The 18,105-nt window shown below is 56.3% G+C and overlaps 1 protein-coding gene across 4 annotated transcripts in view; it reads right to left on the bottom strand.

Moving 5' to 3' along the window:
* NLGN3 (neuroligin 3) overlaps positions 1-18,105 on the bottom strand; it is a 39,674-nt gene that overhangs the window by 7,483 nt on the left and 14,086 nt on the right. Inside the window, exons 2-6 of one of the 4 annotated variants that reach the window (XM_032123842.1) lie at positions 13,670-14,415; positions 12,518-12,577; positions 5,112-5,171; positions 2,290-2,439; positions 402-587 (exon numbers count right to left, since the gene is read on the bottom strand). In XM_032123842.1, the coding sequence (XP_031979733.1) occupies positions 402-587; positions 2,290-2,439; positions 5,112-5,171; positions 12,518-12,577; positions 13,670-14,147 (934 nt within the window). In that variant the 5' untranslated portion in view covers positions 14,148-14,415. The remainder of the gene's footprint in view (positions 1-401; positions 588-2,289; positions 2,440-5,111; positions 5,172-12,517; positions 12,578-13,669; positions 14,416-18,105) is intronic. The other 3 variants (XM_032123844.1, XM_032123843.1, XM_032123845.1) reach the window with 3 other exon arrangements.

Genomic DNA, 18,105 nt, shown 5'->3' with positions numbered 1-18,105 from the left:
ACCTTTCCTAGCACTGAGATCCTTGTTCCCAGTGCCCTGCATGATGCCCTACACCGCTTCACACGTGCACTTGGAAAACCTGAGCACCAGGGCAGGACACCACAGGAGGGGTCCCCACCTCTCCCCATGCCAAGGTGCTGGCCCTGGGCTGCAGCCTTGTGCACAGGGAGCACCCACTCCATCCCTGGCTCCCACATGCTCTGCCACTGGCCTCTTTCTGCCCATGATGAGAAGGTTTTGCTTCCCAGTCCTGGTCCAGGCTCTCACCAGTGAGTGATTAGAAAGCAGGCCTGACTTTGTTAGGCTGGGCAGTGGGTCCCAGGTGGGCTCCCTTCCTTGGCTTAGCATCAGCAGGGCGTTTGCTCACAGCTGCAGCATGCTCAGGCACGGCTGACACCTACCTTCAGAGTGGTGGGAGAGGGTGAGCAGGCTGACACAGGAGGCACCGATGCCGGAGCCGAAGACAGTGATCCGCAAGGGATCTCCCCCAAAGAAGGCGATGTTCTCGCTGACCCAGCGCAGCGCCTGGATCTGGTCCAGCAGCCCGTAATTGCCCTTGGCAGCCTGGTCCCCCGTGCTCAGGAACCCTGGGGGCCAAGGGGAGCCCAGTTAGGGATGAGGAAACAGGGAAAGTCCTGATCTCCCACCCCACTTCCCCAGACCTAGGGGAGCTTCTGTGGGACCCTATCCCACCACGAGACCCCGCTACCAAGAGAGTTTTGTGAGTTCTAAGCTGGAGCAGGGACACCATCGAGCTCCAGCCACCCTCTGCACAGCTCAGAGGGGTGAAAGGCTGAGAGAGGAGCTGCAAACATCGGGGAGCCTCTTTGGCCAACAACAAGCAGTGACAGGGTAATTTGCACAAAGCTCTGTCCTACCCATACCACCACCTGTGCTAAGAACAGCTCAAGACATCTCACACAAGCTCCAAGGGAAGCTGAGAAAGCATCAGTGGCTGCAGGCAGGGCGAGTGTGTGCACAGCCAATGCTTTCCATGGACTAGCGTGGACTGGGGGAGGCTCTATAAATGTAAGGAGGTGGGCTGGGCAGAGAGGAACCGACTGCAGCTTAAAATACAAAGGCTTTCAGTGAGGAAGAAGGTGAGAAGTGCTTTCAATAGCACAGGAAACACCCAAGATAAGTTATCACACTTTCGTTTGCTTTGACTTTTAAGCAGGAAGCCAAAACCATGGGCCTGAGGTAAAATCCAGGCAGGTAACCCCAGCACACAGGGAGCGGCCCCAGGGCTGTGCTGGCACTTGGAGGTGGTCTGACTGGGTGTGGTGCACCACCTCAATGGAAATGATGAAGGCACCACTTAAGTCTAATGTCATATTGTGACTCATGTGTCTTAACTTGGAACCTATCCATCTTGAAGGCCCGACTTTTAGTATTAAAAGGTCTTGAATAGGTTTATTTTTGTGTAACTATCGTCTTCCACAAGAAACTATGGGCTCTGGAGGCCATTAGAGGGATGTGCTGCCCCAGGTACCAAGCGGGAGCCTAGCTGCCAAGGGAGAGCACCATGCTAGGCTGGATGGCTAGGAAGAGAGCCAGCCGGGCCAGCAGCTTGGCTGGAAAGGAGCTTTTCCCAAACCTCTACACCCTTTGTTCTCATGCTGCTAAGGGAAGCAGCAGTGGTGTTCCAAACAAGCCTCCTGTGTCTCAGCCCCTGGGGGTCTCTGCTGCTGCAGGCAGGGGACTGCACTGCCTTTTGACCCTCTGTCCTCATTTTGCCTCTCTAAGTCACCAGTGCTTGTGGAAACAGGACTGCCACCCTTCTCTGCATGGCACCCGACACCCTTCTGTGGTCCCCTCTGCAGACAGCCACATCGTGGTGGGTCGCTGAGGGGGTCCCAGCAGCACAACTGACTTGGAGGCAGCCTGTGCCCAGGGAGGGAGAGCTGCCAGGTCCCCAGGACAGCCAGGCAGTATCTGCTGGCACCTCACTGCTCTGAGCCCTCTCAGGAGGAGATGCCGGGTAAACACATTTATTATTCATTTAACCACAAACCAGTATTTGCTTTCAGTTGAGCCAGTTTGTGTAAATGAGCCGGGGGGGGCTGGTGCCAGGACCCAGACTAGACTGTGACCTCGTGCTGGGGGCTCTGCCACGTGGCACCCGCTCGGCTGCCAGGGCGGAAGGCAGGGGCAGTGCCCACAGCGCATCCTGCCGGGCCCCACGCCCCCCTCCACCCCCTTTCCGGCTGGTCCAAGTCCGGTCAGACACAAAGGTTGTCCCACTGCCCGGCTGTGCTGACGGCACAGCCCACGGCAGCCAGCTCATACCGAGCACTCCAACGCGGTAGTTCAGGGTGATGACAATCACGTTCCCATAGCTGGCCAGGATGCTGCCGTCTATCATGTTCCCCGTGCCCTCCATGTACGAGCCACCATGGATATACACCATCACCGGCTTGGCCCCGCTGTCCCGGATGTCTGGAAGGAGAGGTGGTTAAACACAGGACCCCACTGATGGCCACAGCACCCTGCCCGACAGGCAGACCAAGTACAAGGGCAATGCCAGCTGCCAGGACCAGGGAGGGGGCTTAGGAGCCAAAGCCAGAGCTCTCTTGGGGGCCACAGCATGAACCCCCAAAGCCAAACACCACTGAACCAACCCTGCCAGCCCCTCTACAGGAGGTGGCTATCGCTGCACTGTCCCCACACTGCTGTCCCCTCGGGGGTCTGAGCACGTGAGGGAGGGATGCTGGCTGGACCCCGCTGCTCTTCCCCAGAGATGGGCTCTGGCATTGTGTGGGAGCCAGATCAGGTCTGCTGTGGGTGGGAGTTTCAGAGTCCAGCCCCGGGATGCAGCCCCATGTCCTGTCTTTGGCTGGACCCAAGCACTCCGTGAGTCCTGGAAGCTGGCATTGTGGAGGGGGGCAGGGATGGGGGTGTGCAGGACCTAGAAAGTGGGGGGACCACTGATGTGTGCTCCAGTGCCTTACTCTCCCACTCCCCCTTCCCATTCCCCTGGGAAGGCAGAGACCTGCCTGTCTGGATGTAAACCCATGGCACCCCAGTGCCCAGACACAGACATGGTGATGAGCAGACAGTGTATGCACGTGTGCATGTCAGGGAGGTGAGCACGGCACCTGGACGAGGACAGGGCATGAGGCATGGAGTGAGGATGGGGAATGGGACCCCGAGGACCGGGGAGGAAGGACTGTGGGAGCGTAGGGGACAGGGAGCAGCCACGCTCCCTCTCTCGACTTCTCCTGTCCAGGGGACATCCTGCCCCTTCTGCCCCACAGGCTGCTGATCCCTCATGGAACCATGGCCACCCACAAGGGAATAACACCCATACTTGGGCTGCTGGTGCATCTTGCCCGTGTCACACAGACAAGGCAGTTGCACCCATCATGGAGACATCGCCAGGTCCCACATGCCTGCCCTGCCCAGCCCTGTCCTGTCCTGGGCTGGCGATCCAGCACCGATGGACTTTGTCCTCCCTCGTGCTCACTCACACCCAGCACCTTGCTTGAGTGGGCTGGCTGTGCCTGCTTGGCCTCAGCTGCCCCAGGCAGCTGCTGCTCCCTGCCTGCCTCCCTCAGCAGTGCAGCACAGTCCCCCTCATAGCCCACCGGGGCTGGGGCTCCTGGGGCACAGCCACACCAGTGCCAGTGCCCGACTGGGCTGTTCACACTCCCTCACACCCACCTAACCCCTGCCCATGTCCACTCCTCCCTGTGGCTTGCCCATCGCAGGGGGCTGCAGACCAGGCTGATGAGTATCTGTGGCCATTCTCACCTCCAGCTGTGGCCCACGGCATGGCTAAAGGTGGCCTCCCATAGAAAAAACCTCTTCCCTCCAGCAGAATGAGGCTATGCCAAACCCAAAACCTGTGCTGGCTTTTTTCCTACTGCCAGGATGTAGCCAGACAAATGCACAGACCAGGGGAGCAAAAAGTGCTTGCAGCTCCTCCAGGACAGACATCGCCTGTGTGGCAGAGCTACATCAGGACAATTCTTTCCAGGGCCGCCTGCTTGAAATGTGAGGGGCAGGAACATCAGTGCCTGTGCCTATGTCTTCCCTTCATCCTGCTCCCACTCACTGACATACAAAGGGAACTCCTCTCAGGAGAATGGCAACAATGTACAGAGATGTACCAGGAAATAAACAGCTCCGAATTGCTGCAGCACATTTTGGTGTGTGTGGATTTAGCAGAGTCGAGTCACTTAGGCTGAATGCCAGTTTACGCCCTGGTACAAGAGATCCTGGGGCACAGGTTAGCCAGAGTAAACAACAGGGTTTTAGTACTGCCAAGCACAAAGTTTTTCACCTATTTCCCAGATCTTAAATGCCATCTGCCAAGCCTTGCTCAAGCTGCCCTGGGCCTTCCGCACACCATGAGGTTTTACTGTCCTCAGCACATTAGGGCTGCACTCTGGCCAACCCTTCCTCCTACCTCCTCACCACATCTCTGCAGCCAAACACGCCGACTCCATAACCTGCAGACAAACCACCCTGTTTTACTAAAAATCGCCCGTTCTGCAGCTTGCTTAGCCCTGGCAAGCATCTAGAATCACATCTGCTTGAAAGCCCACTTGCTCTGTCTTGGCTGGTGCTTGCAAGAAAGACCTCACTTCTGTTGGATGAGGAAGGAGAGAAGTTAACAGAAACCAAGTGAACCCTGCATCTCCTGTGCATGGCAAGATACCCTTTGGGTGCCAAGTGTTCAGGCTGCTGGCACAGCCACGGCAGGGCCAGGCAAGGGTGGATGGGGAGGTTGCTGGCTCCCAGATGCATGTCACCAACTCTGAAGGGATGAGGCTGGAGGTGGGATGTGACCGGGCTCAGGGTGAAATGGGCCCAGGTGCCCGAGGGCTTCTCTCCTCCCAAGCTGCCATGCTTTCTCCCTGCCCTCGCTCAAAATGAGTGGGAGCAAACTTCTCCTAAAGCGGAAAAACCCCATGAGCTTTTCCCCCCATCAGGAGGAAGGGAAGGTCCTGGGTGCCCTGCACAGCCGGCCAGCCTGCCCCCCACCCCGCGCAGCTGCCTGGCACGGCAGACAGACACACACAGGGCTCCCTGGGGGTGGCAGCGGATGGCGGGCACACGGAGCTGCTTTGCGTGTCATGCAGTGGCAGCCTCGAGCACAGAAATACCTTCGTCTTCATCACCGTCATTATCCGCTAAGTCCTCGCCCTGTTTCTTAGCGCTGGCTCCTAGGGACCAAACACGAGGAGACAGAACAAAAAGGAAAACAAAAGGAAATAAAAACAAAACAACAACAATAAAAAAAAGAAAGAAAAAAAAAACACAACAAAAAAAAAAAAGAGAATTCAAAAATAGCATGATAGCAGAGACAGTGGGGCCACGCCTGTGCCCCACAGCACTGCTGGCTACTCACACTGCACCTCTCCCAGAGCCAGGGCAGTGTAGGGCACGGGCAGGACTGCCCCAGGAGTTGTGCCAGGATGCCACTTCACCTGGGCCCCTTCCCAGATCCTCCCTGGGGAGGGCTGGGGTGCCAGGGAAGACACGAGTGGGGCTGTGGCAGCATCAGCGCTGGTGGTGGATGAGTCTCTCAAAGCACTTGCCAATCCTCCTGCATCCCAGCCTGGCCCCCACCTGGTCACACACCCTCAGCTCCAGGCAAGGCTCCCTCTCCCAGCACCCAGCTGTGAACAGGAGCCCTGCTCCCAGCTCTGCTGCCCCTGGGGACAACTGTCCTCTGCAGAGCTCACACCAAAGGTTACTTTGCATGGCCACTGACCACCAGGCAGGGTCCTGCCCATCACCCCCACACGGTGTGTGGCCCCTTGTTGTGCCTGGCCACAGACCACTGGTGCCACTGCACCAGACCACCACAGCATACAAGGGTCCCTCGTGACAGGTGCTCCCCTGAGCTGCCTGGCTCCATCCTGCACCAACTCCCCTCCTACAAGACTAGCTCCACGTTTCACTGAGGATTGCGAAGGCACCAATCAGCTTGACCTGACCAGGTCAAGGCAGAATCCTACACGTGCTGGTTTCTGTGACATCCTGAATGCCTTACAGTTGTTCCATGTCCCTTCACCAACCTGCAGTGCTGGGGCATGGGCCAGCCCAGCAGCCCCAGTGGGCACTGTGAAATGCTGCTGTGCATAGCTTGCAGTGAGCCTGGCACTTCCTGAACTGCAGCCAGCAGGAGCCAGGAGAGGTGGCCTGTGGGCTGGCAGGGAGCAGGGGTGTTGAAAAACCTGTGCCAAAACCCCACTCCTGCAAAGGACTGCATGCCAATGTGGACACAAAGGCAAGTGGCGCCATCCCTGTGCCCTGGAGCTCTGAATTTCAGGGAGAAGCTGAGTGTTCTCGTCCCCTTAGAGCTGCAGACCAGTGCCTGCAAGTCCTCTGCCCCCAAATGCCTGCAACAAAAAGCTCCTCAGGTGATGGTGACCTCTGGGGAGACAGCAGCGTTTCCCCCAGGCAGGACTTATCCACACAGTGCCTGCACTGCCCCGTGACTTTCCCCTGAGATGAGGGGCTCTGACACCCTGCCAGGCACCCGGCTGATCCCAGGGTCCTGCTGCCACCTCCAACAGGCCCCATTGCCACACAAGGGTTTTCACAGCCCCCAGCAAAGCTCTCACGAGCAAGGGGCAAGCCTGTGGCTGCATGGAACTACAGGACTAAATGCACAAAACTGGTCAGAAAGACAAAACTGGGGAGCCGTGCTCACTGTCAGTCTGGGAGTGGCATTCTGCAGGTGACACGGGAGGTGGATAACAGAGATGGCAGCATGGAGTGGGACGGGATTTGAATTTAAAAGGAATCTGTCATGGGGGAGGAAGAGATCTGAAATTGCTGTGAGGCAGCTCCATCAGGGCGAGAGGCTTGCAGAATGACCTTAAGCAGCCGTGACCTGCTGGAGAAAGTCTAGAGGAGCAGTAACCAGAAACCTAGAAAAATCCAGCAGGCATGAAAAGTTTGCAGAAGGCTGGGTCACACAAATCCTGGGAGCAGAGGCATGATGGGAGCTACAGCAGCATCCCAACACATGAAAGGCTACTGTGAGGTGGAAGAGCAAGTCCCTCTCAGGCAGCCCTGGGGCTACAGGAGGCAGGATGAGAAGAAAACCTTCCTGGTGGCAAAGCACTCGAAGAGGTGGCTTGGGGAGGTGTTTAAGACCAGGTGGGACATGCTGCCAGAAAGAGGTGAGGTAGAGCTGCTCCCACCCAGGGCAGGGATGGATCAGCAGTCTCCTGTGCCGTCCTGATTTTCTCCAACGCAGGGTTTACCTCCTGACCTACCCATGCCATGCTCCAGCCCCGCCTCCTCCCCTCCTGCTTCACCACCCAGCCATCCTCTGAGCATCTCACATCATTCTCCTCTCCTCACCCAGCACCGCCCCCATCCCTGTCAACTCTTGCCCCAACACCTCAGCCCCAGCATCCCCCCCTTCCTGCTGCGTCCTTCCCACACTCCCTCCCCAGCCCACCCCGCAGCCACTCAGGCCCTTTGCAGGAGGCTGCAAGCTTGACCTACTGTGTCTTCATTAGGAAGAGCTGCAAGCCCAGAAAGCACTTAAATGACGAAGTACTCATGCAATATTTGCTAACCAGTGCTATGCACCAACCTCTTGGTACTTCTAAGGGATAGGGATTTTTCTCTAATGAAGACCACAGCCAGCAAGCCTTCATCCACACCATGCTTCAGAGTTGGGAAGCTGACCACAGGCAGCTGGAGATCATTTTCCACTGCCAAAGGCCCTGGTGCTGTTAAAACCCTGGGACTGGCCAGGCTGCAGCCTCCAGCCTGGTCTCCTTCAGGGGACAAAATCTCTGTGCAGATGAGAATGGAGGAAACAGCTATGAGAACTTGTCAGGTTGTAAAAAAGGGCAGTGGACAGCATCTCTGGGACCTGAGCAACTGTCTTGGCTGAGCAGGGAGGGATCCAGATGGAGACTGCTTCTGCAGAGCTTAGGGACAGCTGGGACAAGCCTAAAGCAACCTGAGCTTCAGGCACTGCAGAAGAGATGGTAGAAAGCAGCACTTGGGAAGCTAAGCAAAGCAGGAGGGCAGTGATGCAGGCTAGGGGGAAGGGGAACAGCAGTGGCATGTGTGTGTGGCAGATGCAAAGCACAAGCCTCACCCATCAGCAGGAAGGCGCCAGGGTGGTTACGGCCAACACAGACTGTTGTGACCAAGTGGGCTTTTTGCCTCTTGCTGCATTGTTCACCTCCAGCATAACCCACCAACGCCCCACAGCTCATGAGAGTAATCACAGCTTCACTTCCCTCACCCAGTAACACCTTCCACTGGCTACTGCCACGTTCAGGGACACCCAGCCCAGGAGATCTTTCTCTGCACTAACAAATGTCACCATGCAGAGCCCTGCAGCACCCACTCCCAGGGGTATGGTGATGCCTTAGGTTTTAACTTCCATGTTTTTCAAATCCTGCACTGCCTAGTGTGTAACTCTGAAGTTTCTTGTAGCCCTTTAACTTCTGCTCTCTCATGCTTAGACATAACAAAGCCTCTCCAGGCCTGCTCTCCAAGGAAACTCAGAACATCCTAGGCCCAGAATGTGTAAACCAAAGCCTCTAAAAGGGGGGCAAGCTTGGGAAAACTGCATCATTAACTGAAGCTTTAATTGGAGAATTAACCCTGATATGCAAATGAACCAAACTTTAAAAAGTGTGAAGAACTCGTGACCTGTCGTCCACCTTGGGGTCCATCTTGGCAGTGGCCTCTGGCTCCCCAGGGGTACCTTTGAAGGCCCTTCAAACAAATACCTACCTTTATTCCTTTATTCTTGTCTAGTCTCTGTTTTTAGGTGGCTGCTTCAGGCATCAATGGGCTTAAGCCTGTGGATTCACAGCTGGAAAAACTAAAAGGGCTCATGGCTCTTATTCTCCTTACCCATCAAAAACACCCTCCACTAACTCGGGAGGTGAATGTCTGTTGTGCCACTTCACTTTAAGCTGACTGCAAAGTGACATTGTTCGGGCCGATAGGAAGGATGCATACATTCTTATCTAGGCTCTAGGAAGATTTAAGTTCAAGTTCAGTAAAAAAATAAAATCATTTTCCCTGAAACAGGGGCATCCATGCTGGATTTATGCTATCTTAAGTAAACCATACCAACAGCACTGACACCACTGCAAACAGAGATAAAGGAGGGTAAGGAACCTCAGTCCTTGGAGCCTTCATTCTCAGCATGGTGTGGATAAAAGAAGAGCAGCAGCCTGAGATGACACCTTTACAGATCCAAATGTCTGTTCAGGGTGCCCGTAGGCAGCTCCAGCACCCTCTCCTCAGTGCGAGCTCTCTGGGGCATCCACTCCTGCAAAGCAGCCACAATGCTGCAGGGAGCTGGAGCCTCTGATGGCTACATGCACCCAAAGGTCCACCTGCTGCTGGCCACACCATCTCAGCTGCTTCTCTGGGAGTGGCAAGGAACAGGACCAAGACCGGGGCAGCTGTTGAACCTGTTGCTGCACAACCCCCCACACAGGGAGAGTCAGACGGGACCCGTGTCCGAGAGCCCTTCCAGCCATCAGCCCTTGCTCCAGGACTGCAGCACACCTTGGTGCTGCCCTGCCCCTCCCTGTCCTGGAATAATGCAGAGGAGTTATCTCCATCCCTGAGTGGACTCTGTAAAAGCACTGCATCCTCTCACGCTCTGCTGCCTCTGACAGCACAAACACCGACCCTCACCTTTGCAAATCGCTCCCCGAAGTGGAAGCAGAGCACCAGGGCGGTGGTCTGCCCACAGCCAGCTCTGCAAAGCAGCAGGCTCTGAGGGGGCTGGGAAGAAGCTTCCAGCAAGAGAGCACTGCAGAATTTGTGCAGCTGTAGGGAAGCCTCAGCTGGTACTTGGACAAGTCAGCTTCTTGGAGAGCAGCGGAGAAGACACGCTTTTCCCGCAGAGCTGCTGAAGTGCTTCCTGAGCCCAGGAGCTGCTGGGAGCTCCGGCCACCCTCACACAGCAGAGGAAGATGCTGGCCTGCACATTTGTCTCTGCAATATTGCAGACTCCTCACAGTCCCAGCCAGAGAGATTTGGGCATTTGCTAATGAAAAACCAGGAAGAGCTGCTAAGTGCAGGGCAACCACATTTTTCCCCTCCAAAAATGACATCCACCTCCTCATGCCCTGCAGCAAGGCTTGCCCAGGCTGGTGATGAAGGGAAGGAAAAATCATCCTGGCGTCTATCACAGCCAGAAACAGGCTGGAAGTGTTGGCAGCACAAAGCATGGGGCAGAGCTGCATTTTGCACATAGGTACTGTACTCTCAGTGTGTGTGTCTCAGTGTGTACATGGTCTTTGGGTGGGCAGCACTATTTTTGCAGCTGAGCCTCAGTGCTGTCAGCTCCCCTGGCACCATGCATGGCTAGTTGCTCTCAAAGCACTGCTGCCTTATATTGCTCCCAGAGAAGGGACCAATGTGTGTGGAGGAGGCTGGCAGTTAGAAAATTTCCATATAGGAAATTACTGTGGTTAACTGGGCAGGGAAACAGGGATGTTTTTCTGTCCCAGAGATAAACAAGCACAACTGATAAATGCTCAACACTTCGTCTGCTCTGAAATACACTGAGCTTAGGGGTGGCAGAAGTCATGAAAACTCCAGTAAGGTGGGAGCTGAGGCATTTTTAACCACCAAAATACTGTTCTGTGAGAGGAGAACTTATCACTGCTCGTTTGTGGCCTTAGAAATAGTAATCATGATTATTCCAGAATGAATCAATGTTCAAATGTTCAACCTGAGGAAATCAGCACTGCAGGTACATTACCCTCTCCCCAGGCATTACTAACCCAGGATACACGATGAGGGGTGGGGGAGCTTCTGTGTTTCATCACAAGTGACTCAATTAATTCAAGCCAACAGCTACCAGAGCCTGGCCAGAGCTGGAGGGAAGTGCCAGGGTCTGGGTGCTTTAATTCCTGGCATGCCACACCTGGATGTCCAAATGGCTGGGACTGGGGACCTGCTGGTCCATGAGTCAACAGAGCCCAGCGGGGGAAAAGGGAATGCCCCCCACCAGATTCCCTGGGAGGTGACCAGAGGCAACTGCAGATGGGCTGCAAAGAAACCCTGCCTGTGAGCAGAGCCAGTGGGAAGGGAAACCCAGGAGATGAGCGCACCCAAGGTGTTTTGTCATGCCTTATATCATCCCCTTCTCCAGCAGTAACCTGGAGCCTGCTTCCCTGGCCCTGGATATAGGACTGGGGGTGGTGGGGGTCTGCCAGCCCTGGCAGCCGGTAGGAGGGCCGGGAGAGGAAGCGCTTTGAAGTGGCTGGTGATCACTGGCACAGCCGGCTCCGGAGGCAGCGTGCAGAGACTCCCTAATGCGCCAGCCCTTTCAGGGGCAGCCTTGGCACTCAGAGAGATGGCGTGTGAATAGCCAGGACAGCAACAGGAAAAGCAAAGCAAAGAAACCAAACAACAGAACTGGGGGAAACGGCTGGAAGGAAAGCGCTCCCCAAACCTCCAAGCCCAGCTGCACTGGCCCCGCCAAACCCAGGGGTGCAGGGAGACAGAGGCTGGGATGCAGGGACCCTGCTGCTGCAGGACGCCCAGGACAGCAGCCTGTGCAGGCCAGACGCCCTGTACTGAGCCTTTCAGAAGAGCTTGGCTGCCTGACCGTCCACACGTTCATCTTTGGGATGCACAGAGCAGCCAGCTCTCCCTGCCTGCAAGGGGGCTGTGTGGAGGGACGGGTGAGGCATTGTGTCTGACATGGGGCCGAGCCAGCTCCCATTTGTACATCTCTACCCCCTTGTCCATGTCACTGGTTGGGAATACAGGATCATTTAGGGGCAATGGGGGAAGGTCAGAGGAGGCAAGGCAAAGCAGAGATGTGTCTGAACTGGAGGTGCTTGGCTGCCCATGAGGCAGGTAGGGTGCAGGGAGGCTGCTGTGCCATAGGCTGGAGACCAAAGCCTTACTGGCAGGACTGGCACTGGCATGGGGATGTGGGCACTGGGGAACAGCCTTGGCAGGCACAAGGGTCAGGGCAGAATCTGCAGCATTTACACAGCCAGGAGAGGCTTTATGCTTTTAACCAAGGAGCTCTGGATGCAAAATGATCAGGGACGCAACGGGGGAAAAGCTCAGCCCGGGATGGACTGCAGTCCCCCCTCACACAGCTCCTTCCCTTGAGCAGGTCTGTACACCCCCAGTGGGGTAACCCAACCTAAGGGATGGAGGCATTTAAGTGCTACCTGCCATCAGAGGCTACCCCTCATGCCCAGGGACTGGGAGGCTGTCGGTGCCAGTGGGATGAAGGTGGAAGTGCAGGCTCAGCCCAGGAGAAGCTGTTCTGAAAGGCCTGGAGCAACATGAGCATCCTCATGACCTGACCCCAGACCTGTGCTCCCAGCTGGCTGGAGCATCCGTGGGGCTCCTCCCAGTGGGAAGCAGGGGGTGGCAGGGTGGGCTGCTTGGAGGGTCCGCAGTCTGGGTGGCAGCACAGAGAGGTGCCGGAGGAGTGCTGCAGGCCAGGGGCCAGCCAGGCACCCTCTCACTCTCTCACTCTCTCTCTCTTTCCTCTCTGTGCCTCTCTGCCGGTCGGCTTGCTACATACCTCCTTTCCTACATATTTTCTTGTTGGGCTTTCGGGTGCATTCCTTGGAAATCCGTTTTACTGTAAAATGAATAAAAGACTACAAAATAACAGGAGGCTCCACTGATGGGAGTGGGCATGCAATCACAACCACGCTGCTACCCTCCCACCGCCCCCGGGACCGCGGGAGGTGGGGAGGGAGCGTCGCCATGGGAGGAAAACTCTGGGCCAGCCGTGCTGGGCGGGAAGGAAGGCATGATGCATTCCGTGGGCCCCAGAGACAGAGGAGTGGAGCCAGCCAGCCTGGGAGAAGCCACTGGCCCGCCAGGCTGCTCTGCTGTGTGCGGCAGACCCGCTGCGGGTCCCTTCTGGACCGCTGAAAATCCCTGGGGGCTCCCGTTGCAGTGAGGCTGGGGCGGGCGTGCGGGCAGGCGCTGCCTCCTCTGCCCTCTACTTACAGTTCAGGTGGGATCCCCTACAAAGGAAAAGGTTAGACAAGGAGGCACCCAGCGCCGCTCAGCCTCACCCCAACAGGACCACGCCCCGTGGGCCCCCAGCACCCCAGGCTCATCGCTCTGCCGCTGTCCCACCGGTGGACGGAGGAGCAGCCAAGCGATGTGTCTGCCAGTGCACCCCAACCTCCCATCCGTACCAGGGCCCGGAAAAGGGCTCTGTGGTCCCTTTCTTGCCGGAGCATCTTCCCAGGGAGAGGCAGAGAGTGTTCCTCCCAGCCGCAGCCCACGCCCACAACTAGCGCATGGACCTGGGGAGGGTGGGAAGCAGGGAGGAAGGACGAACTCGAACCAACTCAAGACAGAACCTGGCACTCGGCGCCTGTGGGGAGCACAAATCAGCTTGTCACTCTGTGGATCTGCGGTCAGAGAGTCGGATTCAGATTTAGCAATACAAGAGAGGAACCCGTGACGATGCCATGGAGGTGGAGGGGTGGGACGGGAAGGCGTGGAGGAGCAGGAGCACGCGAGACAGAGATGGGAGCTGAGGGCAAGAGAGCAAGCTGCGTGGCCAGAGAAAGCTTTCCACAAACAGACAGCATGCTGCAGGGTCCACAACCACATGCTTCAAACACAACACCCAGGTGAGACCAACCACTGCTGGGGAGGGGTGGAGTGACACCCCCCTCGCTCTCCTGCGGTCACCCCAGTGGGGACTCACCATCCTCCGTGGGGATGTAGATATTGAGGTACAGACAGTCCTCGTTGGGGTCCTGGATGTACGTGGCCACGATATCCAAATTGGAGGTAAACCAGATGGGCAGCATGATCTCAGGAACGGCGTTGTGGATGTTCTGGGGGCAGACTGGTGAGAAGTGGGTAGCGTTCCTGATGCCTGACCAGGATGGTGGTGGCTCGGGGGGCATGAATCTCTTCTCCCCGATGGGGGGAGCGGCATAAGGAACCCCCAGGTACTGGTCCACGGGCCCCAGGATCTCACTGGGCAATGGCACGCGCACCCCTCGTAACTTCCCATAGTGCGTGTTGACAGTGGGCGAGTAGACCTGGCTCTCCATCTGCACAACCATCGAGGCAAAGCTCAGGACCCAGAGGGTGAGACGTAGGTCCCAGCTGGCCACCAGCTCAGGCACTTGGAGAACAGGGGGGAAGAGAGGGCTTCTCCAGAATATCAGCCACATTGTCCGGGAGAAAAAGCACCAACATCCAGGCCTGAAGCTCCTGGGGCGAGGTCTCAGAGCAACCCCATCACACCAAGCCTCCGATTTGCCCACCAGGAACAGACGGAGCAGAAGAGACAGGAGTCGGGAGTGCGCAGCCCAGCCACACCTTCTGCTGGGTGAGTCAGGAGCACGGACGCAGGGAGATGTGGCACCAGCTCCTCACAGCCTCCCAGCTGCCTGCTGCTGCCTGCCTGCCAGTGGCCCAGCCTGGAGGTGACTGCTGATACTGTGGAGAGATGGAGGGAATTAACAGCAGACTTGCTCTGGAAGAGTCGAAGACCTGCAGCGCAGAAAGAGCCAGGATCTCTGGCTGAGCCTCCCACCCATGGGTGCTCATTGGCTCTGCCACCACCCAGGCAGGTGGCTCTGGGAGCAGGCAAAAGCGGGCAGAAGAAGCAGAGCCTGTGCAGACACACAGACAGTCTGCCCATGCCTGCAGAGCCTGTCCCCAGCGCTCAGGGGCTACCCAGAGTATGGGTGCCAAGATAAGCAGACAGCACTATGTCCCTCCCCATCAGGAGCCTGTTGGACACCACTGGTGCCAAGCACAGCCCCTGCACAAGACCCCACTGGCATCTCTCCTCCCCTGGCTGAGCAGGAGCCGCCTGAGTTCCCACACCACGCAGCCCGTGCCCCTTGCCTGGGCTTCATCACAGCACTGCTCCCCTGTTCGGGTGCCACCACCCCTCATATACCAGCAAACTAGACCCACACGTCCTAGCCAGGCACCCATCTCGCCCACCAACACAGTGCCCATCAGCCTTCCCCCTCCACTGGCCAAAGCAGTGAGACCCCAGGCAGGGCCCGGGTGCTGGGCGGGCAGAAGGGGAACAGCCACAGCGCTTGTGGGCATCTGCCCTCCCTCCCCACCCGCTCCCTGTCCCGGCAAGCCCGGGGAGGCAGAGCTGCGCTCCCACGTCCCCGCCCGGGCTGGCAGCATCAGGAGGAGCAGCTGTGGCAGCCCCCCTGGGCCCGCGGGGAAGGGAGGGCACTGCAGATGGGGACCCGCGGATGTGTGTCAGCGAGCAGAGCTCCTGTGCCAGGGAGCCCTCGCTGGAGGCTGCGTGGATTCTCAGTGCTCTGCCCTTCACCTTCCCGCACCGCCTGTCGCATTTAGGGCTTATGTAAGTGCCCCCCGCCTCGGCTCCCCCCGCCAGCACCGCTGCTCCCGGGGGACCCGGGCACGGGGAGCCGCGGGGGCTGCACCCGCCCGCTGCTCCCCTCACCCCGGCCGGGCGAGCGCAGCATCAGCCGCCGGCTGGCTCCGCTCCTCGGCGGGCGGATCTTCAGCCGGGTCCCCGCGAAAAGGCGGTGGTGGCTCAGAGGATGCTCACTCGTCCTGTCTCAGCCACATGTCCTCCCCCTGGGAGAGACGGCAGCGCTGCTGGTGAGGCACCTCCGGTTTGCCCCAGGGCATCCTTACGTGCACACCCGGTACATCTCTCCCAAGCTCAGAGGGGAGCAGAGTTGCCTTGAAATTATTGGAGCACAAAATAAGGGCTGTATGCAGATGGGAGTTTGCAGCTCTGGTGGAGGTTCAGTTGGGCAGGGATTCCACAAATAGAGAACACCTCATCCAATGAGGAAAATCCGCAGGGAAAAAACCCACCACCACCAAAAAAACCCCGCAAACCCTCCCAGACAGATAAACAGAAACCCACGAAAAAACCCACCCAAACAGAACACAACCAAAAATGCCCACAGAAGGTGTCTCAAATCTGTACTGCACATGTGCAGGCAACTCACTGCTGGTCATTAAGGAAATGGGTCCATGCTGTGCCTGCCCTCCTGATATGCCCAAAGAACTTGGCAGGCTCAGAAATCAGGGTAACACAGTAAATAGAAACACTCATCTCAGAAAATCGTGGTACTGCACTTGGCCCACCCAAACCGCGAGGCCTTGCAGGGCTGGGCATGCAGGCACCTCTCCAGAGCCTGCATCCCCATCCAAGGGAATGCAGGTAATGCCAAACAAGGAGGGCAGCACATCTCTGTACATCACTCCCCTTCACCTCCTCCTGCCTCACCAGGCAGCGACAGAAACACACCAGCAGGAGCACAACACCACTGCGTTATTCCCCAAACAGATGCCAAAGCCTAAGAAATAAAAGCTGAGTCAAGGGCCAGAAAAACAGCTGAGGCACTCAGAGACCCCAAGCTCAGATCTGCCCACCACTGCTGGAGCTGCCTCTGCAGCACAGTGCCTTGGCTGCCCTGTTCTGCCTGCAGCTCTGGAAGAAAACTATCATTCACCTCATATTCCTTGCCACAATGCTCCTCCTTCAGCAGAGAATTGACCTTTGCCTAACAGCAATGTCCCAGGGGTGCAGTGCTGGCCCGAGAGCCCCCAAAGCTGTATTCCCAAGCAGGATCTCAAAGATGCTTCAGACCCACGACTCTGCCTGACACTGCTGGAAGGCAAACTGCCCAGTGCAAATCTTCTGCTCAGGTTCCTTCAGGTACCGCAGGTTAGGATAAAGCTAATTATTAATGACTGTCATATCTAATTTGTATGACTGGAAGCTACAGCCAGCTTCCAGTCTTTATGATAGTGCATACAGTGCTCCCTGCAGAGCCATTTCAACTGATCCGTCATCATTTTCTGTCTTCAGGAGCACCACAGCCCTGCCAGCAGTAGTTCACCAGCTGATTTCTCAGCTCCAGAGCTTCCTCATGGCTGCAGCCACATGCTGCCATGGGCACTGCTGCTCCACCAACTCCTCCAGGCAAGCAATTTCATGGCACCAGGCAGTGCCACTACACAGCTGCCCAGCTGGGCTGCACACACCAGTCACAGGGCTGAATTCACAGCCCACTTTGCATCCACGGAGCTTCCGCACGCCTACTGTAACCATCCTGTCCTGACACAATGAGGAATCTCTTTTCACAAAACACAGCCAAAAAACAGCTTCTTGCTACAGCTCCTCAGAATTACGCTATGATGATATTCCTCTGGGTTTTTGTTTAATCCTCATCCAGCTCTGAAAAAACATGGGAATCTGAAGACAAAAAAACATAAGCTAAGATAGAATTAAGCACACATTCTTAACTTAAACAAAATGATGCTACAGGACTTAAAACTGTCTCCAATAACGAGTTTTACAAAGCACGAGGCACAGAGGTGAGTTCTGTTAGTGATAGCCAAATATGTCCAGATATGGAGATGCACAGTCAAGGCCCAGCAGCCCTAATGTTACCCTGGAGAGACACAATGCCTTGACACTCAAATACAGCTCACGGTATTTTAACATTTGTAATTCCACATTTGGTTCCATCATTTTTTAAAGACTCTTTGCCTCCATCTGCCCATGTCCGCACAGCACAGAATAAAGGCACCCAAACAATCTCAGTGACATGCTTCTAAGCCTTCCTATGTTTGGATTTTTTTCAATTACATACCCAAAAAATGACACAAACCCTATATCTGAAATTCCCTGGGTTTCAAATGCCTGATTTGGGATAATTACAATACCCCTGTAACACATCTTATACCCTCATATTGCTGTTCTGTGCTCTGTGCTTTCTGATGTAACTTCATGTTAACATAACATTTAGGATGGGAATTTAGCCTTAATTTAATGCTGACAGACTGACATAAAAACCCCAGCTTAATCCTTTCCACTGTGGCTTGTTGCATGTGCCTTGCATTGCTGCCTGCTGCCTCAACAGCTCTTAAGCTTCTTGGTCTTTCAAAGCATGAGAAAGAACTGAGAGACCTGAGAAAGGACATTTCATTCAGGGAAGCAATTCCCTTCACATCCCATGGGAGGTGGGAGCAAAACTTTCCCAGTTTTGCCGCCTACAGCGCTCTCACTCTTCCCTCCAGCAGGGAAGCCAAACGTGTCCCCCAGCGAAGATGGGCTGCTGCCTGCCTGCAGCCCCGCGCCAGGAGCCGTGCCTGCCAACTCGAAATGAA

This window comes from Corvus moneduloides, chromosome 14 (genome assembly GCF_009650955.1).
Source record: "Corvus moneduloides isolate bCorMon1 chromosome 14, bCorMon1.pri, whole genome shotgun sequence".
NCBI classification, from domain to species: Eukaryota; Metazoa; Chordata; class Aves; order Passeriformes; family Corvidae; genus Corvus; species Corvus moneduloides.
Note: the sequence above shows the minus strand (reverse complement) of the source record. Positions and strands in the feature narration are given on the sequence as shown.